The sequence below is a fragment of the Chroicocephalus ridibundus genome, chromosome 21 (assembly GCF_963924245.1).
Source record: "Chroicocephalus ridibundus chromosome 21, bChrRid1.1, whole genome shotgun sequence".
Taxonomy (NCBI): Eukaryota; Metazoa; Chordata; class Aves; order Charadriiformes; family Laridae; genus Chroicocephalus; species Chroicocephalus ridibundus.
The window spans coordinates 1,812,928-1,833,863 of NC_086304.1; the positions used below are offsets into that span (position 1 = coordinate 1,812,928).

General features: G+C 62.1%; 1 protein-coding gene across 19 annotated transcripts in view; it reads left to right on the plus strand.

Annotated features, from left to right (window-relative positions):
- The window catches only part of MEF2D (myocyte enhancer factor 2D), an 85,520-nt gene extending 64,794 nt beyond the window's left edge, over positions 1–20,726 (plus strand). For 10 of the 19 annotated variants that reach the window (XM_063357457.1, XM_063357452.1, XM_063357467.1 and 7 more), the window contains 7 exons: positions 1,480–1,690; positions 5,548–5,604; positions 10,253–10,443; positions 10,792–10,812; positions 14,195–14,324; positions 18,208–18,451; positions 20,292–20,722. In XM_063357457.1, the coding sequence (XP_063213527.1) occupies positions 1,480–1,690; positions 5,548–5,604; positions 10,253–10,443; positions 10,792–10,812; positions 14,195–14,324; positions 18,208–18,451; positions 20,292–20,622 (1,185 nt within the window). In that variant the 3' untranslated portion in view covers positions 20,623–20,722. Of the gene's footprint in view, positions 1–1,479; positions 1,691–5,547; positions 5,605–10,252; positions 10,444–10,791; positions 10,813–14,194; positions 14,325–18,207; positions 18,452–20,291 lie in introns of all 19 variants that reach the window. The other 9 variants (XM_063357464.1, XM_063357465.1, XM_063357459.1 and 6 more) reach the window with 9 other exon arrangements.
- The last annotated feature ends 210 nt before the right edge of the window (positions 20,727–20,936 follow it).

Below are 20,936 nucleotides of genomic sequence, written 5' to 3' on the forward strand. Positions count from 1 at the left end.
TGGTGGTCCCGTCGGCGCTACCCCGCCAGCCCTCAGCAAATTAAAGCGGGACTTTAGCAAAGCCCCTGCTAAAGCCTCTAAGCAGGTGCCCGCTCCTGTTAACGAAGAGCAAATCGGTGACATAAGACAGACGGGCAGGATAATCGCGGCGAGTCTGGCTCCGGTGGGGACGCTGGTAGGTGAAGCTGGTCCTCGACCTGCGGCCAAGGATAGGGCTTTAGCGATGCTCCCGCTTCCCTGGGGTCAGCTCCTCCCGCTTCCCAGCCGCTCCCGCCGGTGCCAGGATGGATCCCAGTGTCACCCGGGGGCTGTGCGGAACAAAACGAGCCTTTCCCGGCTGCTCGGCCAGCCCGAAGCGGTGATCTTCCCATCCCGCTGGATGAGGAACGGCCTGATAAAATCCCCGCGGGATGCTCGGCCTCCGCGGTGGGACGAAGGGCGGCTCGGCCGCTCTGGGTGCTGGCGGGGGCAGATGCCGTGCTGCTGCCCACCGTGGCGCTCGGGGCGGGGGGGGGATGGTTTGCAGCCACCTCTCTGCCGGCTGCCCCGCAAACCCGGGGGGGTGAATAAATACGGCCTCAAAATGGGACCGAAGCGGCTGGTTGCTGTTACGGTTTGAGAGACCCACAATAATTTATTGTCCTTTAGACAATTATTCTCTCACCCGATGACCCCTCCCCGCCCGGGAAAGGGAATCGGGAAAAACAAGGAAACCCGAGGGTTGAAATATAAACAGATTTAATAGAAGACTTGATAATGAACAACACTAAAGAACCAATTTTGATCCCGATACCAATATAAAATACACAAGGACTACACCCAGCCCATTCCATCAGTAGGAAGCCGTGTGCTCCCAGCAGGGACAGCCAATACGGCTTCGGGAGGAAGGGAAGGGCTCAGGGCTCCGGCACCGGGGCAAGGAGTTGCCAGGATGGCAGCCATCAAGGGGGAGAGAGAGGGAGAGAGAACGGTGTGAAATAACCCTGTTGGCAGCTTGGGGCAAGTGCCCGGGTCTCGCTCCTCCTCGTCCCCGCACCTGGGGAGCTCAAAAACACCGAGACCTTGAAACCCGCACCCCAGAGCTGGCTCTAAAGTAAATATTTTCACAGATTCAGACACTAGAGTCTTCTGAAAGTGCAGTTTCCCCAAGCATTAGAAGAGCAATTAGTCCTGTGTCGCTCCATCCAGGACAGTTGCAAAGCTTTGATGTGTCCCATCGCTTTTCCCGGTCTTCCCTGGTGGGCTCCGGCGCATCCCTCCAAGATGCCAGCACGGGCAGGGTGCGAGCACAGCAGTGCAGATCAGCAGTGAAACGGGGGGCTTGGGGGGTGTCCCCGAACTGTCCCCCCCTTTTTTCAGCGACGATCCTGTGCTGCAGGATCAGGCCCGCTCTTGCTGAGAGCCTGTGGAGCCGGGAAGGTCCCCCCTGCTCCTCGCCCGGCCGCGCCGGCTCCTCTTTACCCCCTGCTCTCTCTTCAGTCCGCAGTGCCCGCGCCGAACTTCGCCATGCCCGTGACGGTGCCGGTGACCAACCAAAACACGCTGCAGTTCAGCAACCCCGGCAGCTCGCTGGTGACCCAGTCCCTGGTGACCTCCTCGCTGACCGACCCCCGGCTCCTCTCGCCGCAGCAGCCGGCGCTGCAGAGAAACACCGTGTCCCCAGGGCTGCCGCAGAGACCGGCCAGCGCAGGTGAGCGATGGCGGCACCCTTTGCGCCTCCCACCCCCTCGTCCTCCCGCGAGAGCCTCGCTGGGCGTGCAGCACCGAGCACGGGGCGTAGAATCGTAGAAGCACAGAATGATTGGGGTGGTCGGAAGGGACCTTGAAAGATCATTCAATTCCAGCTGGCAGGGACACCTCCCACCAGCCCAGGTGGCTCCAAGCCCCGTCCAACCTGGCCTTGAACCCCTCCAGGGATGGGGCAGCCACAGCTTCTCTGGGCAACCTGGGCCAGGGGCTCACCGCCCTCGGAAGAAGGAATTTCTTCCCCACATCTCATCTCAATCTCCCCTCTTTTGGTTTCAACCCATTCCCAACGTCCCGTGGCTCCCCTCCCTGCTCCAGAGTCCCTCCCCAGCTTTCCCGGAGCCCCTTGAGGGACTGGAAGGGGCTCCAAGGTCTCCGCGGAGCCTTCTCTTCTCCAGGCTGACCCCCCCCAGCTCTCTCAGCCTGTCCTCCCAGCAGAGGGGCTCCAGCCCTCCCAGCATCTCCGGGGCCTCCTCCGGCCCCGTTCCCACAGCTCCGTGTCTCTCCTGTGCCGAGGCCCCGGAGCTGGAGGCAGTGCCGGTCCCAGTATGGACCCCTGAGGGACACCACTAGTCACTGATCTCCACCCAGACACTGAGCCGTGGACCACTACCCTCTGCATGTGACCATCCAACCAATTCCTCGTCCACCCATCAAATCAGTATCTCTCTAATTTAGAGAGAAGGATCGTAGAACCATAGAATAGAACCATGGAATGTGGTGGGTTGGAAGGGACCTCTAAAGGCCATCGAGTCCAACCCCCCTGCAGTGAGCAGGGACGTCTTCAACTAGATCAGGTCGCTCAGAGCCCCATCCAGCCTGGCCTTGGACGTCTCCAGGGATGGGGCCTCCACCGCCTCTCTGGGCAACCTGGGCCAGTGTCTCACCACCCTCAGCGTAAAGAACTTCATCCTAACGTCTCATCTAAACCTACCCTGCTCTAGTTTAAAGCTATGGGGAACCAAAGGCCCTGCGGAAGTCCAGACAGGCGACATCCGTAGCTCTTCCCTTGTCCCCCGCTGTAGTCACTCCACCACAGAAGGCCACTGGATTGCTCGGGCAGGACTTGCCCTTGGTGAAGCCACGCTGGCTGTCTCGAATGGCCTCCCTGTCCTCCACGTGCCCTAGCAGAGCTTCCCGGCAGGCCGGGGACACCGCTGCTGCCTCCATCCCCTGCTCGGGGGCAGGACGTGTCCCTGCGTCCGTGGGTGGCAGGAGCAGCCTGGAAGGGTCGTTGCCCATGGGTGTTGTTCCTGCCCTCCTGCCAGAGGTGGATGCCTTGGGACCAAGGCACAAACTGGGGGTGACCCCCCCCGCCTTACCAAGGTCTTTTCGAGAGCCGGATCCCCGCGGGGATCTGTTTCGCGGTCGGGCAGCGCACGGAGATGAGTCACCCGGCACCGTTCCCAGGCTTGGGGGTGGCTGCCGGCATCCCGCTCGCCGGTGGCACTCCGGTGACACGGGACTGCTGCCTAAAAAGGGCTTTTCTGAGTCGGGCTGCGCTGGTTGCAGTTGGTCGCCCAGCGATTACTCACGCGGATCTGCTGACAGATCGGAGGGAGCAGTCGTTTCCAGCGGGGACCGGCGATGGGTGGCGGAGGGCAGGTTGGGGGAGAGGAGCTTGTCACCCGCGTCCCCTGCAGCGGCGGGGAGGGGGGGGGATGAGGGGGGGACAACGACGACGACGACGATGTGTGACCGTAGCCCGGCTCTCCCGCCGTGTGATCATAAATAATAATAGCGTGCAGAAAGCCCCTGCCTGCTATTTCGGTTGTCACAGATGGGCTGTAAAAATCGCCCGGGCTGCAAATGGCAGAGCCGGTGACAGGGACATCTGGGCGGTGGGCACTCGGCGGCGGCCCCCCGGGGCTGTGCGAGTTCCGGGGGGGGGCTTCGCAAAGGGGCTGTGGGGGAGGCGGTGGGGGGGTGGGCGAAGGGCTGGGAGGTGCCTCCAGAAGGTTGGGGTGCGAGCGGAAAGAGGTGCCTGGGCCGGGATGCGATAGGAGCCGTGGTTCGAAGGCGGAACCGGTCTCAGGGACGGCTGGAAGCACTGGGATAGCAGGACGAGACCCCCCCCCAGGCCTGAGGGAAAGGGGTCTCGCTGCTCTGGGACTGGTCCCGTCTCACCCCGGCTGGGCGGCAGAGCCTTCCTCGGGCACGGGCAGCCGTGGCTCCGGCTGCGGGGCTCTCCCCTGCCCTCTCGCCGGCCCCTCGGCCGACAAAGGAAAAAAAAAGAGGTTTCGCTGTAACGCAGGATGGCTGGAGGCTCCCCGTCTCCAGCTCGCTCGCCCTTCCATTTGAAGGGGGATAATTTCGCGGTTGCGAGCGCGGAGGTGTTCCAAGTCCGGCCATCTGCGTCTCATTCCCTCGCTGCCTGGGACACGGAAGAAATCCTGTTTATGGGAGCCAGGCCCTTGCGTGTTAGAAGAGCTTTTTTTTTTTTTTTGCCTTTTTTTTCTTTTTTTTTTCCCCCCCTTAAATTTTATTTTTCTTGTTTAGCAGTGCGCTCGAGCTGAGAGCAAGAGGGCTGCCGCGCTGCTTCCAAAGCCGACGCGCGGCAGCGTTGGGTCGGTATCTCGGCTCCGGCCGATGCCGTCGGCTCGGGAGAAGGGCGGCCAAGGGGATTTACGGGAGCGGGGCGGGCATCACTCACCCAGGGGGGTAAACCCGCTTCGGCAGCGTGGCTGCTGGGGTCTGGGGTGCAGGTGGGGTCCCGCCACAGGGCACAACCCCCAAATCCTGCTCCGGCACTTGGCATCCCCATCCCTTGAAGGGAGGATGCCGTGGTGCCGTGGCTGCCACGTTTTGGGGGGGGACGGGGACGGACGGGGTGTCACCTTGCCCTTTTTCAAGCTGGAAACTATTTTTGGGGACCACAGCCATCCCCGATCCCGCACCCCCGATCCTGCAAACGCTCTTCCCTGCGCCTCGGCACTTCTCCCGCTTTCAGGGGCTCGCTGCGAGCCTGGATGTGGGAGCCAGGGGCTGGAAAAAAAGGTTTTTGTCTCAGGTTTCCCCATCTGGGGTGCGAAGGGCTGGGCGGTGGTTAGAGGTGGGGTTTGGGCTCGGAGGCTCCTGATTCCCCTGCCCAGGGCTCCGGGATGACTGCGGTCACGGCTCCGGAGCCTCCGTGCCGGCTGTTGGCCGAAATCGCCGCCCGCGGCGTGGCCAGGCGGCCCGGGGCTGTGAATAGGTGGCTTTCAGAAATAATAACAAGGCAGGGGAAAAAAAAAAAAAAAAAAAAAAAGAAGAAAATCTTTTTGCAGGCGAGGCAAAAACGTTCAGTTTATTGGGGATAAAAAGGCCTCTGGTATGGTTTTTCCCGGCGCGGCGGGGAGCGGCGGCGCTTTCCAAGCGCTGGGACCGCGGGAGGCCGAATCGTAGCAGCGTCCTGGCAGCGCGCGGGGATGGTTTCCATTCGGTGCGAACATTACAGGGGAGATAGTGTTTCACGTCGTGCTGCTGGGGGCTCTCTTCCCCGGCAGCGCCGGCCCCGTGTCCCCCCAAAGAGGGGCTTGGAAGAAAATAGCCTCAGTGTTTTCCAAGCCGCCTCCTTTGGAGCGGGCTCCTGTGCCGGCTGGCTCCCGCCCAAAGGAAACGGATCTGCCTGGATAATGTTCCCCAACCTGATCACCAGGAATGCTGCTCGTTTTGCCCAGGATTTTCTCCCGGGGAAGGCGACGCCGCTCGTTTTCCTCTGCCTTCCTCCCTCCCGCTCCCCCTCTTCCTCCCCTCCGAACGGTGGGATGCCCGCCCTGTTTCCGAGCGGAGGGTGACCCCGTGTTTCCAATTGCTTTGCAGGGGCGATGCTGGGGGGAGACCTGAACAACACGAACGGAGCCTGCCCGAGCCCCGTGGGTAAGTGAGGAGCTGCCGCCTTTCAGCACGTGGTGTGGGCGCCGCGACCCCCGCCCTTGGCCCCTTTTGCCACCCCTTGCCTCAGTTTCCCCTTTTCGGCAGGATTTTGCTTTGCCGTTCAGTGCCGTCAGTGGCTGGAGAAGCTCTAGGGAAGATTTCGCTCCAGGCCAGCGCCTTTACTGGGGGCTGCTGGTTTCAGCGGAGACCCCAGAGACTGAGGCGGGCGGGGGGGTTGCGTGTCCTGGGGTAGAGCATCTCCCCGGGGTCTTTGGGAGAGCTGTAAATCTTTGGGATGACTGAGGCGGCCACGGTTCGGGCGGCTCTGGGTTTAACTCCCCGCGCCACAACCAGTTCCTCGCCCCGACCTCGGGTGAGTCCCTTCACACCTGCTCCCTCCTTGCGCTCGGACCCCGTAAAGGAACTTTACTGCGAGGAAAAAAGCTCATTAAGGTCTTTTTCCGCTGCGAGAGCCTCGGTGCTAACGAGGCTCAGGCCTTGTGGCTTAGCTCCCGGCTATAAAATGTGCTAATAATACCTCCTTCCCCGCGGTCGGCCTCCGCTGGCTGCAGGGTGGGGGCTTCGGGGCCGGCGCTTGCGTAGGTACAACCCAAAACCCAGCCGCGGCCCCCCGGGTCCCGCTGGGACGCAGCTGCTGCTACCGGCCCCGCTGCTGCGGGCTGCGGCGTGGGGCGGAGCGGGATGGATGCCCCCCGGCGAGGGGGAGCAGGGAAGGCAGCCTTGCAGCGGGGACCCCCGGCTCGTCACCCGCCTCGGGGGCTTTTTGCCTGGCGGGGGTTCCAGCCCACAGCGCAGAGGAAGAGGGTGGAATTCGGCGTTCCCCCAGTTAAAACCAAATCGGAGGCCAGGTCCCGATGGTTTTGCGGACGGGGCTGGTCCAGGCGCGGTTTGGCATCACCGCGGCCGCCCGTCCCCATCCCCTGCACCATGGACGCTCCCGGGAATAACTTTTTCCCTGTGCCAGGGGCCTTTCTCCCTGGCTGCGCCTCCGGAGCAAACCCTGCCAGGGCAGTTGGGGCGCCGGCGTCTCCCCGGAGCCCCCCACATGGAGCTTCACTGCTCCTTCGAAGGCAGAGGGAAAGGGCCATCGTGCCCCAACCACCTTCGCGGCCCCTTTTCTCCCCAAGGCCGCCCCCACGTCAGCTGTTGGGAGCAGCCGCGGCGGCGAGGAGCTTGGCAGGGCCCGTGAATGTCAGCATTGACGTCACCGGAGCATTCCCCGCGTTCCTGCTGCCGCTCCAGGAAACGGGAGCGAGGAGCAGGGACAGCCCGGCCGCGGCCAGCCCCGGACCCCCGCTGTCCCTGGACCCCCGCCGTCCCCGGGGCTCCCTGCGCGGCTGTGGGAAGGGAGCGTGGCTCTGCGTTTTTTGGATACCTGGGACATCTCTCCCTCCTCCTCCTCCTCCTCCTCCTCCTCCTCCTCCTCCTCCTCCTTCTCCCCCCTTGCAATCTGCAGCACCGAGCGATCACCTGCTGCCTCTGAGTCATCAGCCACCGGCTGCCTCTGGCTGCATCCTGCAGCGATGCGGGCTGCGTCCCCACATCCTGCCTGCGTCCCCGAGTCCTGCCTGCACCCCTCCATCCTACCTGCATTCCCACATCCTGCCTGCATCCCCGCGTCCTGCCCGCGTCCCTGCATCCTGCCTGCATTCCTGTGTCCTGCCTGCATCCCCATGTCCTGCCTATGTCCCTCCATCCTGCCTGCATCCCCGCATCCTGCCTGCATTCCCGCGTCCTGCCTGCATCCCCGCGTCCTGCCCTCGTCCCTGCATCCTGCCTGCATTCCCGCGTCCTGCCTGCATCCCGATTCCTGCCTGCATCCCCACGTCCTGCCTGCATCCCCGCGTCCCCGCATCCTGCCTGCATCCCTGCATCCTGCCTGCGTCCCCGCATCCTGCCTGTGTCCCTCCATCCTACCTGCATCCCCGCATCCTGCCTGCATCCCTGATTCCTGCCTGCATCCCCACGTCCTGCCTGCATCCCCGCCATGGCGTTCACCATCCTTGGTCCCTCTGGGGGATGCCGTGCTCTGGCCATCCCCGGCTTTGCGAGGCCACGGGGCGCTGCCAGGCTCAAATTCCCACCGGGGTGGTGCAGAGGAAGCCCGGAGCGCTCCGCTTTTGGCCCCCTTTTTTTGGGGTGAGGGTTATCCCAAAATCCTAATGGGAGGGCAGCCCTTCCCTCTCCAGCTCCAGGCTGGGGGGACCCTCTGCTGGCAGCGCCCTAAGTCCCCTGCCAGGGGACCCTCTTCGGGGGTGGGTGACGGTGCTGGGCCCCAAACCCGCTCCCCTCCAGCGCCAGGGCCACCCCGACGTGCACCCCAGTTGCCGTGACAGCCACGTCTGCATCCCTGCCGGTGCCACCTTGGGAAGGAGGACGTCAAGGGGTTTCACATTCCATTTGGCTTTGCCTCTCTTCGCACTCCGAGGAATTTTACGCACCTTCATAAATGTAAAAGCCAGTGGCCTTTCAAGTATTCCGGGTGCACGGAGATAGCCGGGGCCTGATGCACCGGCCACGTGCCTTGTGCACGGGTGCTCAAGGGTGATTCGGGACTGGGAGACACCTCGCTGGGGACAGGAAAGCCGGTCCCCTCCCTCGGGCAGGGACACGGATACAGGGGTTGTGGGACGGGGCTGCCCAGCCTGCAGCAGCCCGGCCACCACGGGCATCGCTGACGGGAGCTCCCGGGACCCGGTGGGGGATCTCCCTCAGCATCAGTGGGATCAGACCCGCGGCTCCGGGGGCGCGTGGCCGTCCCCCGTGCCCGGTTTGCCCCATCACCGCCGTGTCCGGCCCTGGGATGGCTCTGGGAGAGGCAGCGGCTGGCGCTCGGCCCCGGTGAGCACGCGCCACGGCTGCGGCGTCACTGCCACCAGCCGCCTGCTGAAATGCAGATGTAGCGCAATGGTAGATGTGATTAATAATGCAATCAGCGACCTATTTTTCCCGGTCTAACGTGCAATGAATATGAGGGCTGAATCCTGGTGATTGCTAAACGCCTTTCTATCTTTGGGGCCTATTCATAACAAAAAAAAAAAAAAAAGGCAAAAAAAACCCACCCTCATCAGAACAGTAATCTGATCCAATTTATTCCTTTCCTGATGTTCATCAAATCTTTTCCTTTTTAGATTTTTTTTCTTCCTTTCCTTTCTTCTTCCCCCCCCCCCTTCTCTTTGCACATAAAATCCTTAAGTGGGGCAGCAGGAGGAGGAGGAGGAGGAGGAGGGAACCTCAGATCTTCAAAGGGGCAGTGGGATCAGTGAACTGAGTCCTTGCTCTGCCACAGCCCCTTTTCGCTGCTCCGGTACCATAAAGAGACCTTAAAAGTGAACATAACAGTAATTATCCCCCTTCGCCGGGGCCCCGGTACCCTGCCAGAGCGGCATAAAGAGGCCTTGCCGCAAATCAAGCCTGTAATATTTATCGGTTGTTATTGCGGTAACGGTGGTGGGTTCCTGCAGGTTGCGGAGCTGCCCCCGGCACTGGCAGCTTGGGGACGGCTGCCTGCCCTGCCTGTCCCCTGCCTGTCCCTTGCCGCTGCCCTGCCTCTGCCCTGCCTGCCCCGGGGCGGCTTTGCCGGGGTTGGTGGGGACGATGCACCCGCTGCAGGTGTCCCTGCGGCTGTCGGCGCTGCCGAGCACGCTCGGGGCTGCACCGCGCTGCCGGCGGGCAGGAACCTACCCCGGGGCTGCGGGTGAGCCCGGTGTGGGTTTGGGGGAGCCTGGGGGGATGCGGTGCTGCTCTCCCGGGGAGGAGCACCCGGGGAGCCCTGCTGCGGCACTGCTTGCCATGCATGCCTTCACCGTCACCATGCATTCACCATCGCCATGCGTTCACCATCACCATGCATTCACCATCACCATGCCTTCACCGTCACCATGCATTCACCATCGCCATGCCTTCACCGTCACCATGCCTTCACCATCACCATGCATTCACCATCACCATGCATTCACCATCTCCATGCGTTCACCATCTCCATGCGTTCACCGTTGCCATGCATTCACCATCACCATGCGTTCACCATCTCCATGCGTTCACCATCTCCATGCATTCACCATCTCCATGCGTTCACCATCACCATGCATTCACCATCACCATGCCTTCACCGTCACCATGCCTTCACCATCACCATGCATTCACCATCACCATGCGTTCACCATCACCATGCATTCACCATCTCCATGCATTCACCATCTCCATGCGTTCACCATCTCCATGCGTTCACCATCACCATGCATTCACCATCTCCATGCGTTCACCATCTCCATGCGTTCACCATCTCCATGCGTTCACCATCACCATGCGTTCACCGTCTCCATGCATTCACCATCTCCATGCGTTCACCATCTCCATGCGTTCACCATCTCCATGCGTTCACCATCTCCATGTGTTCACCATCACCATGCGTTCACTGTCTCCATGCATTCACCATCTCCATGCGTTCACCATCTCCATGCGTTCACTATCTCCATGCATTCACCATCTCCTCTCCATGTGTTCACCATCTCCATGCAGTCTCCATGCGTTCACTATCACCATGCGTTCACCATCGCCACACATTCACCATGGCCATGCATTCACCGCTGTGCATTCACCTTCCTCTCTGTCACCCATTTTCCTGCAGGAAACGGCTACGTGAGTGCCAGAGCCTCTCCGGGTCTCCTGCCCGTCTCCAACGGCAGCAGCCTGGGCAAGATCATCCCGGCCAAGTCCCCGCCGCCGCCCTCCCACGGCACGCAGCTCGCCACCAACAGCCGCAAGCCGGATTTACGCGTGATCACCTCGCAGAGTGGGAAGGGGCTCATGCACCATTTGGTGAGTGCCCGGCCGAGGTCTGCGAGGAGACGGGGGTGGTGGGGACGTGGCACGTCGCGGTGGCGCGTCCCCTGGCTGCAGGGTGGACGTTGCGCTGGAGCGGAGGCGGTGCGGGCAGCGGTGCCGTGCCAGCGGGGGAGACCCGAGGAGGAAGGCTTGGCTTCCCGTTTTGCACCGCGCTGGATGCAAACAGCACGGTGCAAAGCCCCGCGCCGGGCACCAGTATAACCCAGTACGTGCCCGGCGGTCGGCGAGGGCGCGGTGCCGGTGAGCGCGGCGGCGCGGCGGTTGGCGGGGCGGTGGAGTTAACGGTGCCTCTCGGTTTTCTCTCTGTTCTCCGGCGGGCAGACGGAGGACCACTTGGCTCTGGTGAGTGCCCTGCTGAGCGTGTGGCGCGGCGGGGTGGGACGTGGGCCGCTTGTCCCCTTGGTCCCCGCACCCTGCCCTCAGCCTAGGCGTAGGGGGGCACGTCGGGGGCATCCCCTTTGCCCTCTCTTGGGAAGACGGCTGCCAGCGCGGGTGTCATATCCCATCCTGCCACCGAAAATCAATCCCGAGAAAAACCCACTTTTTAGGAAAATCGGGTTCCCGACGGAAAAGAAGGAGCTGACACGAGCTGTAAAGGGCCTGTTTCTCCACTAAGGCCGTAAAAGCGGTGCTGGTTTCCCCGGGGACGGGGGGGCTCAGCCCCTTTGGGGGCCGGCGCCGCGCAGAGCCGGCCTGGGCACCGCCGCGAGCCGTGGGCTTCTCCGGAGCCGCAGTTCGCAGCACGGGGAGCGCTGGCCCACCGCCACCGCCTGAGAGACGGGGAGTAAATCAGGCTCTTCCCATATTAAGGATATTATTTAAAGCCTGTGTAAATCCACTGGCTGGCCAGAGCACTCCCTAAACCTCCTTTGTGCACGGGAGCAGTTTTCCGTTTTATTTTTATGGCGCTTTTTTGGGGGCGTTGTTGTTTTTTGTTTTGTTTTTTTTTCCTCTCTCTCTCTCCCTTCTCTTCCCCCCCCGCCTCCCCCCGCCAGCAAAGTGAACACCACCTTGTTTGTGGCAATGATTCACCCCGTTCTGTTGCTATTCTGGTGCAGGGCAGATGGGCGACAGGTCAGCGCAGCGAGGAAAGGGCGAGAGCCGCTGTAGGATGCAGCTAACGCAGCCAGGGAAAAGCTCTCCAAAAACCCGGGAGTAAGCCAATCCCTCTCGCAGCCTGCGAGGAGGCGCTTTTGGCCAGGGGAAGGATTGGCCGGGGCTTCGGCGGACTTGAATTCCGCCGCTCTCCCTGCCCCAAAAGCCGCCTTTGCTTAACGGCACACCGCCCCCCCCCTCCCCAGCAGCTCCGTGCCTCAGTTTCCCCGTCGGCAGGGTGAAAACAGTCACCACCCGCCTCCCCATCTGCTCCTCACCGTTCCCGCTGCCGCAGGGCATTGCCTGCCTCCGAGCTGGAGGAGCAGCTTGCTCTAGGCGAAAATCAGCCGGGTTAGCTCAGACTAACAATTAAACCTGTTAACGCCAACCCGGCTGATTTTCGCCTGAAGTGAAGTGCAGTCCTCGCCCGAGCCCGGCTGGCAGCAGGGGGGGGGCGGAAGGTGACAACATCCAGGATGGAGTCGGGGTTGGGGGGACGGGACGCACACACGAGACAGGGACGCCAGCACAGCTGGGTGGGCAAAGGCCCACGGGGCATGGGGCCGGGGGGGGGTGCTGCTCTGCGGATCCGTCCCCCCCTGCCCCGCTGACCTTCAGCCCCCCGGGATTCGCTCCCTCCGTATTGCTCAAGTGACACACCAGCTCCTTCGGAGCGAAATGGCAACTCCCACCTCTCCCCAAACAGCCCCGGGCGGCGGCGGCAGCGGTGGCGGTGGCGTGAGTCAGCTCAGCCCTGCCCCGGCCCCCCCCCACCCCCGGCCCCCGCTCCTGGCACCGTCAGCCTCCGAGCTGCTCTTTTAGTGGGTTCAGGGAGGCGGCCCCGCATTTTTCTCCGTGCCCCTGACCCGAAGGGCAGAGCAGGAGGTGGTCACCAAGCCTCCGGCGACAAGCGGGCTCACCCGGGAGCATGCCTGCATGGTGTTTGTAACGGGGCCGGCATGGCAGTTTGCGAGCGGGAGGGGTTTTTTGCAAGGTGCACGGGGCGGAGGGGAGCAGCTTGCGCACCTCAGCACCTCCTGCCTGCATGAATCGGGGCGGGGGGTGGAAATCAGGGGGGGCTTCCTATGGCGCAGCCAGGGCTGACGTCCCCGCACTCGCCGCGGGGTGTAACGGGGGTGGGATGCTGCCCTGTTCCCGGGGCTGATACACCCCTGCTTGGCCAACATCCCCCCCCCCCCCAGCCCTCCATCGCGGCCGGATTCATCCCGGGAAAGCCGCAGAGCCCCGGTGCGGGGCTACAGGAGGGGACGCGGTTGCGATTCTCATCCCGCTGGGCTGGCTCAGGGTGCGGAGGAAGGGGACGGGGCTCCATCCTGCCCACCCCGGAGGCATTTCTCCGCCGTGTCCTTAGCGCTGGGCACGGCCGAGGAGCGGCTGCCAGCAGGATGCATGCCAGGAAAACCTGCTCCTGCAGCTCCGGGGCTTTAGCAATTAAGAGCCCCGGTAATCGCCTTCCCTGGGTGGCGGGGAGGGACCTGCGGGCTGGGTGGCACATGTGGGCGCAGGGCGCTGCAAATCCAGCGCGCCCGGGTGCCGTCACCCTCCGGGGGCGGCGAGGGCAGGGGGTTTAGCCTCCAGCATTACCCCAGGAGGGTCCTGCGCGGCCGGGAACTGTTGCGGGGTCCCGTGCCCGGCCCTAAAAGGTGCTGGGAGCCCCGGGAAGGCTCCCGCCGTCTCCCCGGGGACGCAGCCAGCGTCGTGCCAGGCGTGATTTTAAGCTGGGCGCTGCCCCAGTCTTCACGGGGTGACGTGTGCCGGGGCGCTTCAGATTAGAGTGAAGCCTCTTGAGTCTGATTTAAATCAGATCAGCAGAGACAGCCCAGATTATCTGCCTTGTAAACAGGGCTGAATCTGACCCGTAGATCCGCCCACGTAACCGCCTGGAAAACCACGGGGGGAGGCTGGCGTGCACCGGGCCAAGGGCAGGATTTTTCCACAGTGGACCTTGCTAACGCCTGAGTCACCCAAACCTCATGAGGGCACCGAGCCGGCAGGTTGCTGAGCACTGGATTTTCAGTTTAAGCATGCCCAGAGGACCTTTAAAAATCCCGAGGCCGATGCTCAGCATCTTCCGCTCGCCTTGGAGGCGGAGGGGCTCGTTCTCGGCCGTGGGTGCTGTGGGGAGGAGGAGGAGGAGGAGGAGGGTGTCGGTGCTGCTTTGGTTTGGTACCTTTCCCCCTCCACGAGCAGCACATCAAACCTCACGAGCGTCCTCTGGAAAACAGCGACTCTTCTTTTTTACGTCAGAAGGAATACCGAGCGAGGCGTCCCCCTGTGTTATCCCCGCTCCGTGCTCGCAGGGGTTTTCCTGGTTCTTGTGGGTGAAGCCCAGAAAGGCGACCCAAGGCCAAGTGACCTGCAGATGAGCGTCACCAGGGTCCTCCGTGCCTGTGACCGCTGTGGTTTGCACATTTGCTGTGTTGCAATGAGGAATGGCCGGAGGATCCGTCCTGCTTAGTCCCACGGGCTCCTTGAGCAGCCTCGGCTGGTGCATGGCCGGGGTGGGGGGGCAGGGGGGCGCAGACTGAGGTTTTGGGGGCAAAAACCCACGAGGATGACAGAGTAAAACGCGTCTGGGTTGTAACTCCCTCTCCCTTTGCTTCCCCAGCAGAACACGCAGCGGTTAGGTGTCTCCCAAGCGACTCACTCTTTGACCACCCCGGTCGTTTCTGTGGCTACTCCCAGTTTGCTGACGCAGGGGCTGCCTTTCTCTGCCATGCCCACGGCCTACAACACAGGTGAGAGCGCCCGGCCCGGGCCAGGGCTTCCCTGGGGTGATTTAATGCGAGAGAGACTTCAACCAAATGCAGGGGCCTGCACGGGAGTGGGGGCGGCCCCAAGCACAAATCCGGGCTGGGCAGAAAATGGCTGGAGAGCAGCCCTGAGGAGAAGGGCTTGGGGGCGCTGGGGGGTGAGAAGCTCAACACGAGCAGGCAACGCGCGCTGGCAGCCCAGAAAGCCAACCATCTCAAAAGAAGCGTGGCCAGCAGGGCGAGGGAGGTGACTCTAGCCCTCAACTCCACTCTGGTGGGACGCCACCTGGAGCACTGCGTCCAGCTCTGGAGTCCTCAGCACGGGAGAGACACGGAGCTGTGGGAGCGGGGCCGGAGGAGGCCCCGGAGCTGCTGGGAGGGCTGGAGCCCCTCTGCTGTGGGGACAGGCTGAGAGAGCTGGGGGGGGTCAGCCTGGAGAAGAGAAGGCTCCGCGGAGACCTTGGAGCCCCTTCCAGTCCCTCAAGGGGCTCCGGGAAAGCTGGGGAGGGACTCTGGAGCAGGGAGGGGAGCCACGGGACGTTGGGAATGGGTTGAAACCAAAAGAGGGGAGATTGAGATGAGATGTGGGGAAGAAATTCCTTCTTCCGAGGGCGGTGAGCCCCTGGCCCAGGTTGCCCAGAGAAGCTGTGGCTGCCCCATCCCTGGAGGGGTTCAAGGCCAGGTTGGACGGGGCTTGGAGCCACCTGGGCTGGCGGGAGGTGGCCCTGCCCAGGGCAGGGGGTGGCACTGGGTGGTCTTCCAGGTCCCCAAGCCATTCCATGGTTCTATGAGCTCGCGCCTGGCTCTCCTGAGCAGCTCCGGCCTCACTTGTGGAACTCGCTGCCGCAAGACATGGTCGTGTCCAAGAGTTTCCCAGGATTAAAATCGTGGGGAAACTTAAATAGCGAGAAGTCACTGTCACATCCAGAAGGTCTGTGAGGGCCTGATTCTGCCGTGCTCTTGCGCATTGCACGGGGCTGGCAGCATGAAGGTGCTTTTAAGTGGATGCTAATTACAGCTACACCCATCTCCAGGTTCTTGAGAGCTCCGGGTGATGTTGTAATAGGGGCTTAACGAAAATTGAGCGTCAGGCCCCCAAAAGTCGGGGAAGAATGCAAACCAGCCTGCTCGTAGGCACATCGGAGTCGGGCTGGTGGCGTTCGACCCACCCCAGGCAACTTTCCTGAGCGAAGGGGTTGTTCACCCGCGACCTGTCAAACCTCCACGGAGGCTTTAAGGACTCGCTGGTTTCCTGCGTAACTCGCTCTGGCATTTGCTCAGAGAAAAGTTTGCGAAAATGTCAAAAGCTGCTTGTCTGGAAGGACCCAGAATAGGCGTGTTGGGAACTCCCTCTGCTAATTAGTAGGTGTAGCCCCGGAGATGCTTGTTTGTGCGTGACGAGCAGGCTCCTCTCCCTGCGTGGAAGTCGTCGGCCGTGTGGTCCACCAGCCAGTCTGTGCACGGCCCAAAGTCCCCAAAATAGGTTTTAATTGAGCCCTGTGCTGCCGCCGCTCAGGGCGGAGAAGGTGGCGGGGGGCGGGGGGGGGTGGGAGGGCTGAATTTCAGCTTTCTGTATTTATTTTTCTCTTGCAGATGACCGCAGGCAGAGAAGCGTTCCCACTCGGGCGCCTTCGGTGTCTGTGGCTGGGGCGTTTGCTAAGATACTGCCGGGGTTATCGCGGCGGAGATCGCTGTAGGGCGCAAACTCCAAGCCTTGCCGCTTCTTCTTTCCAGGGCTAAGCTATAAATTGGGTGGGAATTCTCTCGATTTCGGACCCCGTGAGGCTGCGGTGAGCTCTTCCCGCTGGCCAGGGTTGTGTGCCCTTTCCCGTGCCGGCTCCGCAGCCCCCTAAAATCAAAAACCCGACCGTTTGCAGCTCCGAGAGATGGGATGGCTCCAGTTCAAGCTCTTTGGCGTGAGCTGCGGAGGCGGCTGTCGTAACCAGGGGGTGTCGGGAGCTCCTAAACCAGAATGGCTGGTGCTGGGGGTAAAGAGCTGCGTAGAGCAAAGAACCCCCGGTCCTGGGACTTTCGGTAGGGTGTGCCTCCCATCAGCCCGGCGGCTTTGGCAGCGGTTCAGCGCCTTCGCAGCCACCTCTTTGTGTTCTGCTGCTGCTGCTGCTGCAGGCAAGTTTGGCCCCGCCGGGGTGGGGAAGGCTGAAAACCACAAGACACCCAAAAACGAGAAAAAAAAGGGGGGGGGGAGGGAGGGAGGGGACTCGGGGAGGGAGGGCGAGCGTTTTGGAGAACCGCGCAGGGTCTGTAGGAATCTGTATCAGATGCAGACGCGGTGCTGGGGAAGCAGCTGAGCCAGGGTTTGACCATCTCCTGGAAGAGCAGCTGCTTTCCCCCCACTCCGTCCTGCGTCGCCGCAGGATTTGTACAATTTCCCCCCTGGTTTTTGGGACGCTCGGCTGGGTTTTCCTACAGGAAAGCTGGGGAGGGACTCTGGAGCAGGGAGGGGAGCCACGGGACGTTGGGAATGGGTTGAAACCAAAAGAGGGGAGATTGAGATGAGATGTGGGGAAGAAATTCCTTCTTCCGAGGGCGGTGAGCCCCTGGCCCAGGTTGCCCAGAGAAGCTGTGGCTGCCCCATCCCTGGAGGGGTTCAAGGCCGGGTTGGACGGGGCTTGGAGCCACCTGGGCTGGTGGGAGGTGTCCCTGCCCAGGGCAGGGGGTGGGACGGGATGGTCTTCCAGGTCCCTTCCCACCCAAACCATCCCATGGTTCTGTGATTCTATTTTTGGGATGCTCCCGGGGTTGTGGGTGGGAAGAGCATCTCCCTCTCCTCCACAACCGAGGGGGAAAGGGAGGGGGAGGTACCGGGGCTTGGGGGGGGTCCTGGAGCGTGGACGGGGGGGGCCGGTACCGGGCCGTGGGAGCGGGAGCGGCGGCTCCTGCGCGAACCCGGTAGCGGGCGAAGAGCGCCCCCTGCTGGCCTGTGGGGGCGGGACAGGCGGGGGGGGCGGAGACCACGCAGGGGTGGGGGGGATGGACCATGTAGGGATGGGGATGGAGGGGATGGACCATGCAGGGGTAGGAATGGAGGGGATGGACCACACGGCGGTGGGGTGGATGGACCACGCAGGGATGGCGATGATGGACCATGCAGGGGAGGGGATGGAGGGGATGGGCCATGTAGGGGTAGGGATGGAGGGGATGGACCATGCAGGGGTGGGGGGGATGGACCATGTAGGGGAGGGGATGGACCACGCAGGGGTGGGGATGGAGGGGACGGACCACGCCCAGGTGAGGATGATGGCGCATGCAGGGGTGGGGATGGACCACTCATGGGTGGGTTTCAGGAGCTCACAGGGGTTTCCTAACCCTGGGGGATGAAGGAAGGGTGTGTCTGTTCGCTTTTGGGGGGGGGCAGTGGTCATCAGTGGGTGTTGGATAGTGTGGAGGTGGGCGCTCGTGCTTTGAAGCTAGAAGACGACTAGATCTAAGGAAAAAATGTGTTACACTGAGGGTGAGGAGACACTGGCCCAGGTCGCCCAGAGAGGTGGGAGATGCCCCATCCCTGGGAACACTCCGGGTCAGGCTGGACAGGGCTCTGAGCACCCTGGTCTGGTGGAAGATCCATGATGGGGGGATCGGCCTAGATGACCTTTAAAGGTCCTTCCCAACCCAGACTATTCTGTGATTCTGAGAGACGTGTCCTCTGACCAGCTTGTCGTGGTTGGGGCTGGACTGGCCTCTGAATGAACGACAGATGCTCCCCCCGCAGCTCGCAGCAGCGGCTGAAATTCTAGAAGTTGTGGCTGTTTTGCGTCTCTTGAGCGAGGCTCCATCTTCTCGAGGTGCCCAGGGCTCTGGCGGAGTGGGTTTGACCTTGAAATGACCGAAGGGCTCCTTTCCTTTCCAGATTATCAGCTGACGAGCGCTGAGTTGTCTTCGCTGCCGGCTTTCAGCTCACCTGGGGGGCTGTCCCTCGGCAACATCTCCGCCTGGCAGCAGCAGCAGCAGCAGCAGCAGCAGCAGCAGCAGCAGCAACAGCAGCAGCAACAGCAACAGCAGCAACAGCAGCAGCAGCAGCAACAGCAACAGCAGCAGCAGCAGCAGCAGCAGCAGCAGCAGCACCTGGTTCCTGTATCGCTAGGAAATTTAATGTGAGTGAAAGGGGCGCCCCGCCACGGGCCGCTCGGATGATGTTGTAAAAGGAAAGAGGGAAACGAGGAGTTCCTCCAAGGTGCCCAACCTGCCGAACCCGAGCTTGTGACTCCTCCGCTGGGTTATGGGCAGCCTCCCACCGCACTCACAGCGGGTTTAACGCCGCGCTTCAGGAGGCAGACTTGCCGGCGGCTGCGGGAGGAGCCGGACCAGCCAGCTCGTGAGGTTTGGGGAATCCTGGCCCCCACCGCTGTGGTAGGAGTGACCCCGGAGTCCCCAGAGGAGCTGAGGGCGGCGGGGTGTTAGGTGATGCTCTCCGAGAGCTGCTTCTTGCTGTCTGACCGCAGCAGGAGGATCGCTCTCGTCACCTCGCGTGGGGGGAGCCGAGACCCAAGCAAGAACCAGAATTAAAGGGGACAGTCAGTGCAGAATGAAGCCTCTGGAAATAGTGGTCCCGCCAGTGCAGGAAGAGGATAGCTTTTAAAATTGAAAATGGATTGCTTTATTCCAGGGGAAAAAAAAAAAAAATCCGCGCTTGCACGTTGGAAGAGGTTTTCCGAGGTGGATCTGCTTTTAGTCTGGAATAAAGCGTCCACACGCAGAGCTTTTTTAGAGTATCTTAGTCAAAATAAAGGTTTAAGCACCTTGCCCACAATCACACTAAGACCAGGGGACAAAAAGAGGCAGGAATCGAAGAGGGGGATCCGGTGACTTTACCCCAAAGCCAGGTTAGGAGTGAGACTCCCGCATCCCCGGGCTGAAGTGCTGGGTGAGTGGATGGAGGGATAGATGGAGGGATAGATGGAGGGATAGATGGAGGGATGGATGGATGGAGGGAGGGAGGGAAGGAGGGATGGATGGATGGATGGATGGATGGATGGATGGAGGGATGGAGGGATGGAGGGATGGATGGATGCACCAGGCTTTTGAGCAGCGTGTTCAGTGCGTTTCTCTGCAGGGCGTGCAGAGAACAGACCTGGACCTAAAGGGGCTCCGGGAAAGCTGGGGAGGGACTCTGGAGCAGGGAGGGGAGCCACGGGACGTTGGGAATGGGTTGAAACCAAAAGAGGGGAGATTGAGATGAGATGTGGGGAAGAAATTCCTTCTTCCGAGGGCGGTGAGCCCCTGGCCCAGGTTGCCCAGAGAAGCTGTGGCTGCCCCATCCCTGGAGGGGTTCAAGGCCAGGTTGGCCGGGGCTTGGAGCCACCTGGGCTGGTGGGAGGTGTCCCTGCCCCGGGCAGGGGGTGGGACGGGATGGTCGTCAAGCTCCCTTCCCACCCAAACCATTCCATGATTCTGTGAATTTTGGGTTGTAGTAAAGAGGCTGAAGAGGTTCTTGGCTTGGAGCAAAACCGCCCATCCCAGCCCTCCCGCCGGGTTTGCTCAGCCCACGGGGGACGCTGGGGCAGAGCCCTGGGGGTGCCCATGGGACGGGGGTGTCACCGTGTCCCTCCGCTCTGCACGTTGGGGTCACTGCTGCGGGATCGGGGCTGGATGTCGGGGTGCTGGGGGTGCCCGCAGGGCTGCGCGGGGGTCTCCTCCTGGCTCGGCAGTGGGGGAGCACGCGGGTTGTGAATTCTGGAGTCGTAATAATTTGTAATTCTAATTGCGAATCCAGATTCGCAGCCTGATCCAGATTCAGCATTCTGGATTCATTCAGCCATGGGGTGCGCGGGTTATGAGTGCTGTGGATTGGAGGGTAAAAGACCACCAAAAAGATGAATAACGAGAGCCTTCCCGTTATCTCCTCCTCCATCTGTTTCTCCCCCCTTCCTCCCCTCCTGCTCTCCTCCTCCTCCTCCTCCTCCCCTCCCAACCTCCTCCCTTCTGCACGCCCAGACAAGGGAGCCACTTGTCCCACACCACCACTTTGACTGTCAACACCAACCCCAACATCAGCATCAAGTCGGAGCCCGTCTCGCCCAACCGGGAAAGAAACACTGCCACCCCGCTCAGCACCTTCCCCCACCAGCCCCGCCACGAGCCCACCGGCCGCTCGCCCGTCGACAGCCTCAGCAGCAACACCAGCTCCTACGAAGGCAGCAGCGAGCGGGACGATCCCGCCCGCCCCGATTTCGGCTCATCCCTGGGGCTCCTGCGACCCACCAGCGAGCCCGAGGGGGAGAGCCCCTCCGTAAAGCGCATGCGGTTGGATACCTGGGTGACATAACGGGGTCCCCGCCGTCCCGGGCAGCGCCGCCGGCTCGCAGCGGGGAAGGGGACGGGAAGGGGGGGAGGAGGGCCGGGGGAAGGGCTGGGGTGGGGGGGGGGAGGCAAAATGGGTTTTGGGCATGGGATATGGGGAGGGGCGGGGGGTGGGGTGGGGGTTGGGAATTATCATAAACTGCCTGAGAAATAGCTTTAGGATTTTGTAGGCATTCATTCTAGCGCAGCAGGTGATGCACGCAGTACTTACGGCGCTCCTCGGCTGGGGGGGGGAATGAGGCGAGGGGGGGGGGGGGTGGGGGGCACAGAAATATTAGA